At 48.2% G+C, this 19,126-nt stretch overlaps 1 protein-coding gene across 5 annotated transcripts in view; it reads left to right on the forward strand.

Moving 5' to 3' along the window:
- Positions 1 to 19,126, forward strand: part of LOC115103005 (zinc finger protein 521-like) — a 180,927-nt gene that overhangs the window by 116,688 nt on the left and 45,113 nt on the right. For all 5 annotated transcript variants that reach the window (XM_029623545.2, XM_029623546.2, XM_029623542.2 and 2 more), the window contains exon 6: positions 11,707 to 11,838. In XM_029623545.2, the coding sequence (XP_029479405.2) occupies positions 11,707 to 11,838 (132 nt within the window). The remainder of the gene's footprint in view (positions 1 to 11,706; positions 11,839 to 19,126) is intronic.

A 19,126-nucleotide genomic window follows, 5' to 3' on the forward strand; every position in this document is an offset into this window, starting at 1 on the left:
CCATTCTGCCACATGCTCATGCACTCTGATGTCACATGCAGCAACCAGTTAAGAAACATGAGAAGTTTCTTCCTCGACTTAAACCCGCCACCAGTCAATGGGGGAATCAAGCAATGGCTGCCAGTGAGTTTTGAAGATATATCAGACATGTCAGAAGTCTGTTTGAAAGTGTTTTGTGATCTTGTCAGAGATAGGGTCTGTCTTCTGACAGCTGGAAGGAGATTGGCAACATAACAGCAGTCAGATTGTCACAGTAAAAAAAAAAAACCCAGCTGATTCTAATTCTAAATCCTCGACTTCATAGCAGGGTAATGAACAAGGGTTCCCTTCCTGTATGTGATAACAATGGTGTTTTGTAATTCTATAGCCTTTCTAATAATACTCCCATGAATAGAACACGGAGAAGAGAACCTTTGTCAACCAAAGCAGTCTAGATAGTATACGATATCTCACAGAATGCTGTGTTAGCCAGTAGAGTATGTTTATAGGAAATCTATTACTAGAGAATGATAGGAGATCAGCTTTTCCCCCAAGCAGAGTTACAGTAGCAAGTAGACTATCTGACTGAGACAAACCAGAGAGCAGATTCATCTTGACCCTGTGTACAGTATGATTGGCTAGTAGCTTTATAGAGGGCTGTGTCTCTCTTCTCCTCCAACCCCCAGTGGCCCCAGACTGAGCACTCTCCCTGAAGACCTCTCCTGAGATCTGACTCGTGTTTTCGAGGAGCATCCTCTGACAGTCTTAATTGACAAGTGGTCTCTCACCAAGGCCATGGAGAAATTCACTCTCTCTTTTGCTCTCTCTCTCTCTCTCTCTCTTTCTCTCTCTCTTATTCTCTCTGAAAATAATACTCTGGGCATGTCTGGGATAAGTGCATTTTTCTCTCCTTTCCTCCTTTCCTCCTTTCTCTCCTCTCATCTCAGGTCCATCCAAGGCTGTGTTGTGTTTACCGAGAGGAACTAAATGGAGCCGTCAGAGAACAGCGAACACAGAGCAGAGCTGGGGAGAACAGACTGGGGAGAACAGACTGGGGAGAACAGACTGGGGGGAGCAGACTGGGGGAGCAGACTGGGGAGCAGACTGGGGAGAACAGACTGGGGAGAACAGACTGGGGAGAACAGACTGGGGAGAACAGACTGGGGGAGGACTGGGGAGAACAGACTGGGGAGAACAGACTGGGGAGAACAGACTGGGGGAGCAGACTGGGGAGAACAGACTGGGGAGAACAGACTGGGGAGAGCAGACTGGGGAGAACAGACTGGGGAGAACAGACTGGGGAGAACAGACTGGGGGAGCAGACTGGGGAGAACAGACTGGGGAGAACAGACTGGGGAGAACAGACTGGGGGAGCAGACTGGGGAGAACAGACTGGGGGAGCAGACTGGGGAGAACAGACTGGGGAGAACAGACTGGGGGAGCAGACTGGGGAGAACAGACTGGGGAGAACAGACTGGGGAGAACAGACTGGGGGAGCAGACTGGGGAGAACAGACTGGGGGAGCAGACTGGGAGAACAGACTGGGGAGAACAGACTGGGGGAGCAGACTGGGGAGAACAGACTGGGGAGAACAGACTGGGGGAGCAGACTGGGGAGAACAGACTGGGGAGAACAGACTGGGGGAGCAGACTGGGGGAGCAGACTGGGGAGAACAGACTGGGGGAGCAGACTGGGGAGAACAGACTGGGGGGAGCAGGGTTGAGAAGCGGGGGATGAGGAGCAAGCATGAGGAGAATTGGGGCTGAGGAGGTTGGATGAGGAGCGGACTGGGCTGGGGATGAGGAGCGGGACTGGGCTGGGGATGAGGAGCGGGACTGGGCTGGGGATGAGGAGCAGGACTGGACTGGGGATGAGGAGCAGGGCTGAGGAGTAGTGCTGAGGGGCTTGGAGGAGCAGAGCTGAAGAGAGTGTCTGGGGAGTCTAGATGAGGAGGGTCTCATGGCTCCCCTGGGCTCCTGATGGGTGGAAATGGCAATAATGCAGAACAAAGTAATATGTTGAAAAAGGGTGGTATGAAGGTGTATTTCTAAACACCAAAAAGGAAATATTCAAATGGGTTATACTGCTCTGTGTCATATATAATGCATGATAATAGGCATGCTTTTCATTGACATCTTCAAAATGGATGTACTGTATGTTCGTCTCAAAGGCACAATTGAGCGTTACACAAAAGCACTTACAGAAAGAAAGAAAGAATTGGACAAACCTCCGAGCAATTAGTCCACCGCCTCCTCTCTTTCTTTGTCCACCTCGCCATTGTCCTCTTTCTAAAAGTCACTCTTCCTACCTCCACTTTCCACATCCTTTTTCCTCCGAGACCATACAAGGTTTCTGAGCTGAACCCACAGTTGGTTTAAGTGTAATGAAATGTATGTCATGTCTGTGGCTCTGAGGCTTTCGCTGCCCACCCCCCACCCCTGGCCCTGTGAAATCCATGGGTCTGTTCTGACAGGAATGCCTGTGTGGCTTCCTCTGCAGTGATCTTTACCCCCTCCGGGTCCTGTCCGACTATTTCAGGACGTCCCTGTGATTTGAGAGTGGACTCAACCGTCCACGCATGCTTCAGAGAATCGACAGAGGAGGAGGAAAAATAGACAGAGATGGGATGGGGTTGGAGGGATGGAACATTTTGACAGCTAGACTAGCAGGCCTCTGGGAAATCCTACTCTGATGCCTGACTGGAGAGAGAGAAAAAACGAGGCAGGCTCTGGTTTAATAATGTTTATTAATGTGTTGAACCCCCACGTACAGGAGCAATGCCATAGTGAACTGGTGCTATTCTTGGGCCGATGAAATCTAGTAGGCACCCTTTTATTTGTTGGATTAGTGAATCATTTTCTTGTGTGTCCTTTTCCATCCTTTCATTTGATGTCGATGGGTTCAGATAATGGAAACTATGGCAACGGAAGTCAGGTGCAGTCAGTGGCTGCAGATGAGAGCAGAGACACACAAGCTGAGCCGTGTCCCAGATGATGCACATTTGAATTTGAACATATATTGACTCAATTCCTGGTATCTGTTTATTTATCATATATTCAATCTTTATGTAGATTAGTGAGAATATAAATCATGCGTGGAGCGCTTTCCTTCAATGGCTTGGCACGTTTGTGTGTGTGTGTCTCTGTGTTTGCTTTTATGTGTGTGTGTGTGTGTGTGTGTGTGTGTGTGTGTGTGTGTGTGTGTGTGTGTGTGTGTGTGTGTGTGGGTGGGTGGGTGCATGAGTGTGTCTGTGTGACCTTATGGGTATGTGAGTGTGTGTCTGTGTGTTATTTCCACTCCGAGAGAGTGTGCGTGCGTGTCCACTATATTAGACAGGGGGCGTCGACAGGGGTCCCCCAGCGTGTGTGTGCCTGGGCTCTGTTCAGAGCTCTCGGCGCCAGCAGGGTGCGCCATTCCAATTTACCCATCAGCCACGAAGGGAGGGGGTAAGAGCACGGGGCATCGCTGTCAGAGATTTCACATTGGAGGGAGGAGATTACCAGTCAGGGGACCCCTGTGAGGAGGTGATGAGGGAGGGAGGCTGCAGGGGCATAGCATGGGGGACAGAGGCCTGGGAGGGGGGAGGAGGGGTGAGACTTGTCTCAGCGCCACCCTGGAGTCAGCGGGCTTTTTGGGAGGGGGAAGAAGGGGTAGGAGGAAGGGGGGGATGAGGGAGCCAGTGGGCTTTCTTTTTTATGGGGTGGCTGGGGAGCGTAGAGAGAGTAGCTGCCATGCCAAGCAGCACATCTGCCTGACACCAGGCACCAGGCACAGTGATGACACAGTGGATGCTAGTCAGGGACTGTCCATCCTCATCCACATCTCTGGATGTTGAGGTGGTGTTGGCTTGATTCTGGTGAACTGCTGTGGTGGATGTCGTGTTTCTCTTTCACCCCAAAATGTGTGACTTAACTGTTTTCCTCTCTCTCTCTTTCTGTCTCTCTCTCCCTCTCTCTCCCTCTTTCGTTCTCAGTTGCACTTGGCCTTATAGGCTATTAGATCATATTTAAACTCTCAGACTGAGTCCACTGTCGGTTCTATATTTGAGTGTCCGCCAACCAACCCAGCCATTCTGTAGCAGTTCAGCCCCAGAGGCTCCGCGGTCTGTTGGGGAGACGGGACGTTCCAAACAGCATAACTCCCTCTCTCTTTACACTCTCTCTGCTCCCATTACTTCATTATATCCAGGTGTTTTCCTCTCTCAGGTTCTTTCTCTTGATGGAATGAAAATGTAACCGTGAATAAATAAGGCAAGATCGAAGGGGAGAGGAAAGAAGGAGGAAGTAGCTGAATATGCTGTGTGAAGCAAATTATGGCCCGTGTAGATTCATCAGTCCTCCCGGCTGGATTAAGGGAGGGCCTTTCTAATGAAGTTCGCCCCGTCAAAATGAAGGGACTAATTCTGATTTAGCTGAGGTAATGAACTTCCCCACTCCTAGTGAGAACAGCACCGTGGGGCGAGAGAGAGAGAGAGAAAGACAGGACAGGGGAGGGAATAGACTAGACTAGGGACAGATTAGGTAGCGAGAGAGTATGTCTCTCACAGAGCAAGAAAAAAAAATTATTATGCAAAACGTCTGTCTAGTATTTGCTGAGATGTATTAAATTTCCAGCGCAGGCGCCTGTGTTATATAAAATGATGCTAATGTCTGGCGGACCCGCTGCGAACGGTGGCTTGCTGGTCCCGAGCATGCGTGGCTGGCCGCTACATGGAGCGTGCTCAGTGGGACTCGCTTTTTCTATTACGGAAAACCTCTAGACACCTGATGATGAATTCTCTCTCACCAAATGTTCCCCTCTCTTTTTTGTGTGGAAAATATGAGCGTTTTTCTAAATGACTTTGGAGAGCCCGGCGTGGGGCTCGGTGCTCTGTGGTCTGCGCCAAGCGCAGGGGGAGGGGGGGTGTAGAGAAGGGAGGAGGGGATGGGGGGGTGGTCCCTCTGCAGCAGGCTAAGGGGGTCAATTAAGGAGAGCACTGATAATTATAAGCCGGCAGAAACGCAGGGGCTGGCTAATTGTACAGTGCTCCATGCCGCGAGCCCAGCCAAGGGGCCTCTCTCCATTTTGCCAGCCCCTCTCACCAGTCCTCTCTCCTCTCCCGTTCCTTTGTGTGGATGGGCCGCATATGACCCCATAGAGCCACACGCCCCTCAGCTTGCACAGCGCTGCTGCCACAATGAGGCGAGGGAAGAAAGGCTCTTGCATGTGTGTCGTAGTTAACTTTGTACAATCAGGTCACTCACTCTTTTCATGGGTAGAAAGAGAGATTCTTGTTAGATTCATCCCCCCCTCTCCCTCCCTCGCTCTTCTTTGCCTGTTTGTGTGATTTGCTTCTGTGTTTTTCTCTCTTCAGAGTCAGAGTCTTGTGATGTTGTAACGCAGGGCTATAGTCCATTTGACCTTTATGTTCTCCTAAAAAGAAAAAGGCCCAGCAGTTTGGAATAGGGCCTGGATTAAGTAGAAGAGAGCAGTTGACTGCAGAATGGTGTTTGTGCGGCTGCAGGGGGTCTAGTGCTCCACTGCCATCCATCTCAGCAGCTAGCCTGCACTGTTTGTCCCCGACGGACCTCCATACCCAGCCTCAAGCTGCAGTGCCTACACATAATTCGTTAACAAGTCTTCTGCTCTGCTCTCCCTTTTGTTGTGGTGGGGTTTTTTTTTGTGGGTTTGCTGCAGCCTCAATGACCTACCAACTATTCATTTGTCCAAGTTATGACATGTGTCTTTCTTGCGTTAGGAATGATGGTGAAACTGTAAGCTGTTTAGCAACAAAGTAGATTGTATAGCCCCTAAGTAGCGTGCAAACTCCAGCTCTTTTTCTCTGGTGTAAGTACAGACTAACCTCCAGCAGCATCCTGCACTTCAGCTGAATACTAATTAACTAGAGAGAAAATGCCACATGTCTCATGTCTTCTGACGATTGATTGATTATAGCATGTCTTTGTATGCATTGTAGCAGTCTGTGCATTACCCGTTACCAGGCTACACCTTTGCTACCGTGTCCTCAGACGTTACACATTTTTATCTCCACACCAAACCCCTGTCAGGTTGGCAAGTCAGTATGTGCCTGGACCCAGCCACCACGACCCCCATTGGGAGGGTTCGAGGCATTTAATGTAGGTGGTGGAAATCGAGAGGAAGTGGAGACTAGCTGTGCTCTGTTTAGCACCTACAACGTGCACTGCGCACTGCCGTGCGTTCAGGTTCAGATTCAGCCTGCATCAGACCCAGAGGCCTGACACTCTCCCAGAGGCCTGACACTCTCCCAGAGGCCTGACACTCTCCCAGAGACCTGACACTCTCCCAGAGGCCTGACACTCTCCCAGAGGCCTGACACTCTCCCAGAGGCTTGACGCTCTCCCAGAGGCTGCTTCCCAAATGGCACCCTATTCCCTTTATAGTGCACTACTTTTAACCAGAGCGATATGGGCCCTGGTTTAAAAGTAGGGCACTATAAAGAGAATAGAGGTGCCATTTGGGACTCAGGCTTGTATCCCCCTGAAGCCCCCCCTCACCCCCCACCCCAATCTCCCCCACTGACATGTCACACCCGACAATCTCACCCCTTGGTTCGGTTCCCTCTGGAGGGTTGGAACAAACATCACACAGAAATGGCATGAACTTGGGAACCTGACATGGGGTCTGTTTGTCTGCCTGTCTGTGACACCTTGTTCTTCAATCTTCCAGATTCCATTATTCTCTCTTTTGTCATGAGTGGGTACTCTTCTCCGCTACACATCTCTCCTATATTATTCTTGTTTCCCTGATATATCTGGTATAAAGGTCATTTTATCAGTCCTAACGAGGTAATTAGCTAGCATTTGACCATATTAGGTCATCGTTATCATCATACTTGTATAGTAATGAGGGTGATTTCCAGGATTAGATAGCTTTCCTATAGGGTTTATTCTATAATGTTGTACATAATTGCATGTCCTCCTCTTTAAACTGAGAAGGCAGGAGATAGACATTAGTTATGTTCGCCTCCAGGCGCCAGTTCTCCAATCAGCCTAGGTCCAGTGGGAGCCTGGTCCCTGTGCGGTAGCTAGCTCCCACCTACCAGCTACATCCACATCCCCACCCCCTTCCTCTTCTCAACGCTCTAATGGGCCTTGTAGTATCTCTAAAATGAACCCGATTTCCACGTGAGAAGTGGTTCTATATCTCCAGAGAACACACACACACACACACACCACCGCACAGAGAGGTGGCGTTGATTTGTATTCACCCATAATTCCCTGGGCCTTAATCACTCTGATTTCCCCCCCCCATTATATGTTAATATATAGTTCCCGTGGAGAGGTAGAGCCAAGTAAACCCACCTACTGTTTACAGGCCCTGAGATGTCTACTCTACCATGCTACAGTACCATACACAACCATATAGCTTTTCTCTATATACTAGGATGTCCTCTCAAAACCCAAATGAGATCATTCTCTTGCCTTCTGTCAATTTCTAAAAGTATAACAGTCACAAGTATCCTTTCTGAGTTTGTAGATGAAAGCTGTTGGAACGGAGGATATGTGACTGAGTCTTACAGAAACAGCCGTGGCCCAGTCTGGATTTTGTGGCCTACTGTGTCCTGTATAGTGGAACAAGCTTCCTCCTTTCAGGACAGCGAGTTCCTGTCCATCTTTCACAAACGTCTGAACCCTATCTCAATCAATCCCAATGATTATGATATGTTATTGTCTCACTTAGCTTTCTTAAGATGAATGCACTAATTGTAAGTCGCTCTGGATAAGAGCGTCTGCTGAATGACTAAAATGGAAATGTCATTTTATGCCTGGCAATTTTCTCAGTTGTATTCTATTTGTTCTCTGTGACCTATGGTACATTATACAACGGGTGGGTCTAATCCTGGATGCTGATTGGTTAAAACTGGGTTCCAGCCAGTGTCAATTCCACAAGTTACCACCGGCTAAATCTATGACTTTAAAATGCCTTTTTACTCTGTTCCATCAGACTGAGGAATCCACTGTCTCATCAGCCCAGCCAGGTCATTTATATACTAGATCTACACTGTAAAAGCATGAAGACATTATCTCCCATTTCTTTTTGGTTTTCAACAGCGGAGATTTGTATAAACCTTGTCGCCTGTCTTAATATCACAAGGAGCTGTGAAATAAATATGTTTGAACTTTAAGGAAACATTCTGTTAAAGTCATGAAATACTGAGAAAATAATGTTTTTTGTCAAGTTCCTTAAATGTACTGAGAATATTCCAAAGTTAAGCAACTGTCCTGCACCTTTCCCAGAAAGATGTGGGAAGGTTGTAAGCAAAATAACCTTAGGGCAACCACGATCACACCAAACTCAAATAAACATACGGTTCTCAGAGGGTTACAGTATGTACAAAAAAAGTGATCAAATTAAGATCCTATATCTGTACTCTACGTACTCATACAGTATACACAAAGCTTTACTATCATTCATGTATAAGTGGTGTAAGCAACACAACTTGGACAGCCAGACAAGACAGCAAGAAAACAAACCCCAGTGTCCCAAACAACCAAAACAACCTTCAACAGAACATGAACTTCAGCCTGTTTGCTAAAGACTAAACACAAGAAGAAGAAATAGTACTGTCCTTTTTTAGAAATACTATTCCACCTCCGTCTCCCTCCTTCCACATGGGAGAGATATTAGGCGTTTGTGTTTTAAGGAGCTGTGGAATACATAAACCATGAGCCTTAGGAGTGCCACCAGGCCCTGTGGATATGCAGATAGGCTTGCTTTGCTCGTGTCAGGGACGCTTAGAGGAGCAGGAACAGAGCAGCTCTCATCTAAAGGATTTCTCTTATGAGTGCAGGGGGACAGGGTGGTGGCAGTGGAGGGAGGGACACTCGGGAGAATGGAGGGAGGGAGGGAGGGAGGGAGGGCTGCCAGTCCCCAGTGGCTCTGTGACTATATCCAGAGTCTTCTCCTGTCGGTGCCGAGTGGGCTGGGATGGGGGCTCTTGAATGCTCTGTGCTGATTTGACAGCCCTGGGGGAGGCCAGGGGAGCGACAGGAAGTGACCTCACACCGACGAGGGAGCTATAGGGGAGCGCTGGCTGAGTTCCTCCCCTGACTCTCACTAAGGAACAGACTGCCAGTGTGATCCAACCCCTGCTCCACTGCTGCATACAGACCCGTCCCCTAATACACAGCAACATTACAGGGACTGTCAGTGCGGAACAGACGTGTACACTCCACACTTGTCCTGTGTTCTTTTACACACACACTCACTCTTCACATACACACACACAAATACACACATGCACACTTACACGAAAATACACATATACACATGCACACATACACACAGTAGTGAATACTTCTCATACTAACAAGCAAACACATGTCTTAGATTCACACATACACACCCACTCACACTCACCCACACAAACACGCATGCACCCAAGGTCAGACAGTTGGGCAGGTGCAGAGTTATCTGCATAATGAGGCAGGCCAGGTCTCTGAAGGGACAGGAATGTGCTCCAGGGTTAAACCATGGCTGCACCTTTGGGCACAGGCATGGAGCACTCTGAATACACACACACACACACACACACACACACTCACACACTCACACACTCACAGCCACGTTGAATGGGGATCAAAGTGGACCCAATTCAACCCAGCTATCTTAAACAGGTGCACAAATGATTCACACACACATACACACACAGCGTGTCTTTCAAAAGGGAGGGCAAGATCACAAGCAACATGATCATCTCCTCTGATTGTTATTTGTACCTATCCATCCATACTGTAAGCCACTGAGCCAGACACACACGGTAAGACAATAGCTCTTCCAGACTATGCCAGCTTTAAATGTTTGTTTTGAGGCCTTGGTAGAATTTCCTCATCTGCTTTACAGGGCCAGATGGTTGGGTTATAAGGAGAAGACGGCAGGCCTAGAGGAGCCTGTGGTGACATACTGCACAAACAGACTCTGTATGTAATACATGAGTAGACTCACCATGTTGCCCTTTTTTCTAGAACAGCCCAGGTCATTGGGTTGTATTTTTCACTCTATACTCTAGTTCAATCTTGAGGTATAGAATAGGCTAGTCACCAAAACAGATGAACAACTGTATTTTTTTGTTACTGTAACACCCTTATGAAGTGACTCCACCCCACTTGTAAAGGTGTAAACCAATTGAATTCAACCTGATATTGTCATTTGTTTATTTATGTTATGTGGTAAAGCCTGTTGTAATCGACTGCAGGTTTCAGAAATTAGTAGATTGTTATAATTTTGCCAAATGTTGTTAGTGGAGTGAACCAGCCCATGTTGTTTAATGTGTGCTTTGAGCAGCGAAACAACAATTGACCATAAAAGTACAAATGGGAAAGTCACTGGCAGTGTGTGGGCTGGGGTTTTAAAACACGGGCATCTAGGTGGATCTGGGTTCAATCTGTTCCTGTTCATCGCAGGCCATTGTTGTTTAGCTGAGCGGCGTTGCCAGATCTGTGAGTCAGGTTGCCAGATTTGCCCAAGGCCCATCCGGTAACCCCCCGCTCTGATCCTCCAGGGCCTGGTATAGCCACAGCTGGTGGATTGTGTGTTTGCACGTCTGGCACCCTGGGCCCATGTTGTGCGCATTGGGCTGTAGAGACTGAAGGATGAGCCCCAGCCCTGGTTGGGCCCCCAGAGACCCTCCTCCCCATATCCCCCACCCCCCTCTAGTTGGCCCCATGCCTGGACCCATACTTCACGGGACAGGGGAACTTTGACAGAGCACAGGCCCCCAACCCCATGGAGAGTGCACAAGGTTTTTATTGACGTGCAGTTCAGGAGATGGGCAGCTCCGCTCCAATTGGCTCTGTGGAAGTCTGAGTCAGCGGATCGTTGTGCAGCAAATGAGCGGTAGGGCAGGTTCAGCGTCTGAACCAACGGCAGTTATTTCAGCTATCAACTGCCTTGTCGGTCCAAGGTAATCTAACGTCTGTAGGAAGACGTGCCACACATTCTAATGTGATGGGGGAATGGAGACACACGCCATTGTCATGGGCAATATCTAACTTTATGTATTAGTTATGACAAATATAGGAGATTTTATTTCGAGGAGAGATGGAGTCAAATTGAAGTGGGCAAAAACGTATTTGAACAGATTTTAATTGTACTCATCCACAATAATCAGAATAATGTCGGTGGTTATGTAGTTGGTTGCCATGGTGATAATGAAGGGATGTAAAGGTTGGTATGGTGACATCTCTATAATGACCACTTATCGAATCCAGTTGAATGCTACTCGTATTGTTTATTTTTATATTTTGATTAGGAAATAAGTCTGTTTCCATGCTTGGCTATTCTTACATTTGTCATTTAATCTGTACATTAGCCTATATGCTTCTTTGTGTATTGTACTTTCCCTTATTAACCTAGCACTGCACTACACATTCATTTGCCCACACCAAGTCGCCCAGAAATTAATTTGTGTGTAAGCCAATCAAAAAGAGCCAAGCTTGCCATGTTCAAAGTGCAAGACCTCGCCTGTGCAATTAGGCCCCCCACTGGCCGTCCAATTTATGCCTGATGGGTCTAGATCACACATTATATTGCTTCTCGTACGAGCCGTGAAAGTCACAGGCAGGAGCCTTTGACACAAATGTGTTGGAGCTAAATGAAATGGGGAAGGAGGAGAAAAGAAAAGGAATAGACTCTCTGCTGTTGGTGCTCTGATGATTCACTTCTGACTGTCTTATTTGGGGTGTTCTCTTGTTTCTTTCTCCATAGAAGAGGGTCTGAACCATGAGTGTAAGCTCTGCAGTCAGTCGTTCGACTCGCCAGCCAAACTCCAATGCCACCTGATCGAGCACAGCTTCGAGGGCATGGGCGGCACCTTCAAGTGTCCAGTCTGCTTCACAGGTGAGTGTGTGTGTGTGTGTATGTGTGTGTGTGTGTGTGTGTGTGTGTGTGTGTGTGTGTGTGTGTGTGTGTGTGTGTGTGTGTGTGTGTGTGTGTGTGTGTGTGTGTGTGTGTGTGTGTGCGCATGTGCATGTATGCAAAGCCATGTTTCCATAAAGCTCATTATTTGTCTGAAATGGCAAATGGTTTTCTAAAGGAGTGGGGAAAGGTCAGACAGGCAGGTCAGCCAAAGCTGAGAGCAGTTTACTGCAGGCCCCTTTTTATTTACTCAAATTGCCTCCAGACTGACACCTACAGACTGTCCTGAGCAGAAACAGAGAGAGAGAGAGAGAGAGAGAGAGAGAGACAGAGAGAGAGAGAGTGTGTGTGAAGTGAAGGAGGGAGAATGAAGTGCTAATTGTGGATGTCGGTGGTGCTGATAGCTGTAATGATCTCATCTGTCTGTGTGCGAGGAGGTGGAAGGACCATGCAGGACTCCCCCGGAGAGGATAACGCCCTCCTTTAGTATCAACAGGGTTAACTATCTCTATAATGAAATCTGCAAAGTCGTTAACTTGTCTTCCAGCTCCTCACCACTCTTTCTCCCCCCTCTCTCAGCTCTATAGCTGTACTCTTTCTCCCCCCTCTCAGCTCTATAGCTGTACTCTTTCTCCCCCCTCTCTCAGCTCTATAGCTGTACTCTTTCTCCCCCTCTCTCAGCTCTATAGCTGTACTCTTTCTCCCCCTCTCAGCTCTATAGGTGTACTCTTTCTCCCCCTCTCTCAGCTCTATAGCTGTACTCTTTCTCCCCCTCTCTCAGCTCTATAGCTGTACTCTTTCTCCCCCTCTCTCAGCTCTATAGCTGTACTCTTTCTCCCCCTCTCTCAGCTCTATAGCTGTACTCTTTCTCCCCCTCTCTCAGCTCTATAGCTGTACTCTTTCTGCACCTCTCTCAGCTCTATAGCTGTACTATTTCTCCCCCTCTATCAGCTCTATAGTTGTACTCTTTCTCCCCCCTCTCTCAGCTCTATAGCTGTACTCTTTCTCCCCCTCTATCAGCTCTATAGCTGTACTCTTTCTCCCCCTCTATCAGCTCTATAGTTGTACTCTTTCTCCCCTCTCTATCAGCTCTTTAGCTGTACTCTTTCTCCCCCCTCTCTCAGCTCTATAGCTGTACTCTTTCTCCCCCTCTCTCAGCTCTATAGTTGTACTCTTTCTCCCCCCTCTATCAGCTCTATAGCTGTACTCTTTCTCCCCCTCTCTCAGCTCTATAGCTGTGTACTCTTTCTCCCCCTCTCTCAGCTCTATAGCTGTACTCTTTCTCCCCTCTCTCAGCTCTATAGTTGTACTCTTTCTCCCCCTCTATCAGCTCAGCTCTAGCTCTATAGCTGTACTCTTTCTCCCCTCTCTATCAGCTCTATAGTTGTACTCTTTCTCCTCCTCTATCAGCTCTATAGCTGTACTCTTTCTCCCCCCCTCTATCAGCTCTATAGCTGTACTCTTTCTCCTCCCCTCTATCAGCTCTATAGCTGTACTCTTTCTCCCCCTCTCTCGGCTCTATAGCTGTACTCTTTCTCCCCCTCTCTCATCTCTATAGCTGTACTCTTTCTCCCCCTCTCTCAGCTCTATAGCTGTACTCTTTCTCCCCTCTCTCAGCTCTATAGCTGTACTCTTTCTCCCCCTCTCTCAGCTCTATAGTTGTACTCTTTCTCCCCCCTCTCTCAGCTCTATAGCTGTACTCTTTCTCCCCCTCTCTCGGCTCTATAGCTGTACTCTTTCTCCCCCTCTCTCATCTCTATAGCTGTACTCTTTCTCCCCCTCTCTCAGCTCTATAGCTGTACTCTTTCTCCCCCTCTCTCAGCTCTATAGCTGTACTCTTTCTCCCCCTCTCTCAGCTCTATAGCTGTACTCTTTCTCCCCCTCTATCAGCTCTATAGCTGTACTCTTTCTCCTCCCTCTATCAGCTCTATAGCTGTACTCTTTCTCCCCCTCTCTCAGCTCTATAGCTGTACTCTTTCTCCCCACTCTCAGCTCTATAGCTGTACTCTTTCTCCCCTCTCTCTCAGCTCTATAGCTGTACTCTTTCTCCCCCTCTCTCAGCTCTATAGCTGTACTCTTTCTCCCCCTCTCTCAGCTCTATAGCTGTACTCTTTCTCCCCCTCTCTCAGCTCTATAGCTGTACTCTTTCTCCCCTCTCTATCAGCTCTATAGTTGTACTCTTTCTCCTCCTCTATCAGCTCTATAGCTGTACTCTTTCTCCCCCCCTCTATCAGCTCTATAGCTGTACTCTTTCTCCTCCCCTCTATCAGCTCTATAGCTGTACTCTTTCTCCCCCTCTCTCGGCTCTATAGCTGTACTCTTTCTCCCCCTCTCTCAGCTCTATAGCTGTACTCTTTCTCCCCCTCTCTCAGCTCTATAGCTGTACTCTTTCTCCCCCTCTCTCAGCTCTATAGCTGTACTCTTTCTCCCCCCTCTATCAGCTCTATAGCTGTACTCTTTCTCCTCCCTCTATCAGCTCTATAGCTTTACTCTTTCTCCCCCTCTCTCAGCTCTATAGCTGTACTCTTTCTCCCCACTCTCAGCTCTATAGCTGTACTCTTTCTCCCCCTCTCTCAGCTCTATAGCTGTACTCTTTCTCCCCCCTCTCTCAGCTCTATAGCTGTACTCTTTCTCCCCCTCTCTCAGCTCTATAGCTGTACTCTTTCTCCCCCTCTCTCAGCTCTATAGCTGTACTCTTTCTCCCCCTCTCTCAGCTCTATAGCTGTACTCTTTCTCCCCTCTCTCAGCTCTATAGCTGTACTCTTTCTGCACCTCTCTCAGCTCTATAGCTGTACTATTTCTCCCCCTCTATCAGCTCTATAGTTGTACTCTTTCTCCCCCCTCTCTCAGCTCTATAGCTGTACTCTTTCTCCCCCTATCAGCTCTATAGCTGTACTCTTTCTCCCCCTCTATCAGCTCTATAGTTGTACTCTTTCTCCCCTCTCTATCAGCTCTTTAGCTGTACTCTTTCTCCCCCCTCTCTCAGCTCTATAGCTGTACTCTTTCTCCCCCTCTCTCAGCTCTATAGTTGTACTCTTTCTCCCCCCTCTATCAGCTCTATAGCTGTACTCTTTCTCCCCCTCTCTCAGCTCTATAGCTGTACTCTTTCTCCCCCTCTCTCAGCTCTATAGCTGTACTCTTTCTCCCCCTCTCTCAGCTCTATAGTTGTACTCTTTCTCCCCCCTCTCTCAGCTCTATAGCTGTACTCTTTCTCCCCCTCTCTCAGCTCTATAGCTGTACTCTTTCTCCCCTCTCTCAGCTCTATAGCTGTACTCTTTCTCCCCCTCTCTCAGCTCTATAGCTGTACTCTTTCTCCCCCCCTCTCAGCTCTATAGCTGTACTCTTTCTCCCCTCTCTCAGCTCTATAGCTGTACTCTTTCTGCACCTCTCTCAGCTCTATAGCTGTACTATTTCTCCCCCTCTATCAGCTCTATAGTTGTACTCTTTCTCCCCCTCTCTCAGCTCTATAGCTGTACTCTTTCTCCCCCTCTATCAGCTCTATAGCTGTACTCTTTCTCCCCTCTATCAGCTCTATAGTTGTACTCTTTCTCCCTCTCTATCAGCTCTTTAGCTGTACTCTTTCTCCCCCTCTCTCAGCTCTATAGCTGTACTCTTTCTCCCCCTCTCTCAGCTCTATAGTTGTACTCTTTCTCCCCCCTCTATCAGCTCTATAGCTGTACTCTTTCTCCCCCTCTCTCAGCTCTATAGCTGTACTCTTTCTACCCCTCTCTCAGCTCTATAGCTGTACTCTTTCTCCCCCTCTCTCAGCTCTATAGTTGTACTCTTTCTCCCCCTCTCTCAGCTCTATAGCTGTACTCTTTCTCCCCCTATCAGCTCTATAGCTGTACTCTTTCTCCCCTCTCTCAGCTCTATAGCTGTACTCTTTCTCCCCTCTCTATCAGCTCTATAGTTGTACTCTTTCTCCTCCTCTATCAGCTCTATAGCTGTACTCTTTCTCCCCCTCTATCAGCTCTATAGCTGTACTCTTTCTCCTCCCCTCTATCAGCTCTATAGCTGTACTCTTTCTCCCCCTCTCTCGGCTCTATAGCTGTACTCTTTCTCCCCCTCTCTCAGCTCTATAGCTGTACTCTTTCTCCCCCTCTCTCAGCTCTATAGCTGTACTCTTTCTCCCCCCTCTCTCAGCTCTATAGCTGTACTCTTTCTCCCCCCCTCTATCAGCTCTATAGCTGTACTCTTTCTCCTCCCCTCTATCAGCTCTATAGCTGTACTCTTTCTCCCCCTCTCTCAGCTCTATAGCTGTACTCTTTCTCCCCCACTCTCAGCTCTATAGCTGTACTCTTTCTCCCCCTCTCTCAGCTCTATAGCTGTACTCTTTCTCCCCCTCTATCAGCTCTATAGCTGTACTCTTTCTCCCTCCTCTCTTTCTCCCCCTCTCTCAGCTCTATAGTTGTACTCTTTCTCCCCTCTCTCAGCTCTATAGCTGTACTCTTTCTCCCCCTCTCTCAGCTCTATAGCTGTACTCTTTCTCCCCCCTCTCTCAGCTCTATAGCTGTACTCTTTCTCCCCCTCTATCAGCTCTATAGCTGTACTCTTTCTCCCCTCTCTCAGCTCTATAGCTGTACTCTTTCTCCCCTCTCTATCAGCTCTATAGTTGTACTCTTTCTCCTCCTCTATCAGCTCTATAGCTGTACTCTTTCTCCCCCTCTATCAGCTCTATAGCTGTACTCTTTCTCCCCCTCTCTCAGCTCTATAGCTGTACTCTTTCTCCCCCTCTCTCAGCTCTATAGCTGTACTCTTTCTCCCCCCTCTATCAGCTCTATAGCTGTACTCTTTCTCCCCCTCTCTCAGCTCTATAGCTGTACTCTTTCTCCCCTCTATCAGCTCTATAGCTGTACTCTTTCTCCCCCCTCTATCAGCTCTATAGCTGTACTCTTTCTCCCCTCTCTCAGCTCTATAGCTGTACTCTTTTCTCCCCTATAGCTCTCTCAGCTCTATAGCTGTACTCTTTCTCCCCCTCTCTCAGCTCTATAGCTGTACTCTTTCTCCCCCTCTCTCAGCTCTATAGCTGTACTCTTTCTCCCCCTCTCTCAGCTCTATAGCTGTACTCTTTCTCCCCCTCTCTCAGCTCTATAGCTGTACTCTTTCTCCCCCTCTCTCAGCTCTATAGCTGTACTCTTTCTCCCCCTCTATCAGCTCTATAGTTGTACTCTTTCTCCCCTCTCTATCAGCTCTTTAGCTGTACTCTTTCTCCCCCTCTCTCAGCTCTATAGCTGTACTCTTTCTCCCCCTCTCTCAGCTCTATAGTTGTACTCTTTCTCCCCCCTCTATCAGCTCTATAGCTGTACTCTTTCTCCCCCTCTCTCAGCTCTATAGCTGTACTCTTTCTCCCCCTCTCTCAGCTCTATAGCTGTACTCTTTCTCCCCCTCTCTCAGCTCTATAGTTGTACTCTTTCTCCCCCTCTCTCAGCTCTATAGCTGTACTCTTTCTCCCCCTCTCTCAGCTCTATAGCTGTACTCTTTCTCCCCCCTCTCTCAGCTCTATAGCTGTACTCTTTCTCCCCCTCTATCAGCTCTATAGCTGTACTCTTCTCTCCTCTATAGCCTCTCTTCTCAGCTCTATAGCTGTACTCTTTCTCCCCCTCTATATCAGCTCTATAGCTGTACTCTTTCTCCCCCTCTATCAGCTCTATAGCTGTACTCTTTCTCCCCTCTCTATCAGCTCTTTAGCTGTACTCTTTCTCCCCCTCTCTCAGCTCTATAGCTGTACTCTTTCTCCCCCTCTCTCAGCTCTATAGTTGTACTCTTTCTCCCCCCTCTATCAGCTCTATAGCTGTACTCTTTCTCCCCCTCTCTCAGCTCTATAGCTGTACTCTTTCTCCCCTCTCTCAGCTCTATAGCTGTACTCTTTCTCCCCCTCTCTCAGCTCTATAGTTGTACTCTTTCTCCCCCTCTCTCAGCTCTATAGCTGTACTCTTTCTCCCCCTCTATCAGCTCTATAGCTGTACTCTTTCTCCCCCTCTCAGCTCTAGCTCTATAGCTGTACTCTTTCTCCCCTCTCTCTATCAGCTCTATAGCTGTACTCTTTCTCCTCCTCTATCAGCTCTATAGCTGTACTCTTTCCCCCCTCTATCAGCTCTATAGCTGTACTCTTTCTCCCCCTCTATCAGCTCTATAGCTGTACTCTTTCTCCCCCTCTCTCAGCTCTATAGCTGTACTCTTTCTCCCCCTCTCTCAGCTCTATAGCTGTACTCTTTCTCCCCCTCTCTCAGCTCTATAGCTGTACTCTTTCTCCCTCTATAGCTGTACTCTTTCTCCCCCCTCTATCAGCTCTATAGCTGTACTCTTTCTCCCCCTCTATCAGCTCTATAGCTGTACTCTTTCTCCCCCTCTATCAGCTCTATAGCTGTACTCTTTCTCCCCCTCTCTCAGCTCTATAGCTGTACTCTTTCTCCCCCTCTCTCAGCTCTATAGCTGTACTCTTTCTCCCCCTCTCTCAGCTCTATAGCTGTAGCTCTATAGCTGTACTCTTTCTCCCCCTCTCTCAGCTCTATAGCTGTACTCTTTCTCCCCCTCTCTCAGCTCTATAGCTGTACTCTTTCTCCCCCTCTCTCAGCTCTATAGCTGTACTCTTTCTCCCCCCCAGCTCTATAGCTCAGCTCTATAGCTGTACTCTTTCTCCCCTCTCTCAGCTCTATAGCTGTACTCTTTCTCCCCTCTCTCAGCTCTATAGCTGTACTCTTTCTCCCCTCTCTATCAGCTCTATAGCTGTACTCTTTCTCCCCCTCTATCAGCTCTATAGCTGTACTCTTTCTCCCCCTCTCTCAGCTCTATAGCTGTACTCTTTCTCCCCCTCTATCAGCTCTATAGCTGTACTCTTTCTCCCCCTCTCTCAGCTCTATAGCTGTACTCTTTCTCCCCCTCTCTCAGCTCTATAGCTGTACTCTTTCTCCCCCTCTCTCAGCTCTATAGCTGTACTCTTTCTCCCCTCTATCAGCTCTATAGCTGTACTCTTTCTCCCCCTCTCTCAGCTCTATAGCTGTACTCTTTCTCCCCACTCTCAGCTCTATAGCTGTACTCTTTCTCCCCCTCTCTCAGCTCTATAGCTGTACTCTTTCTCCCCCTCTCTCAGCTCTATAGCTGTACTCTTTCTCCCCCTCTCTCAGCTCTATAGCTGTACTCTTTCTCCCCTCTCTCAGCTCTATAGCTGTACTCTTTCTCCCCCTCTCTCAGCTCTATAGCTGTACTCTTTCTCCCCTCTCTCAGCTCTATAGCTGTACTCTTTCTCCCCCTCTCTCAGCTCTATAGCTGT

This window comes from Oncorhynchus nerka, linkage group LG20 (assembly GCF_034236695.1).
Source record: "Oncorhynchus nerka isolate Pitt River linkage group LG20, Oner_Uvic_2.0, whole genome shotgun sequence".
NCBI classification, from domain to species: Eukaryota; Metazoa; Chordata; class Actinopteri; order Salmoniformes; family Salmonidae; genus Oncorhynchus; species Oncorhynchus nerka.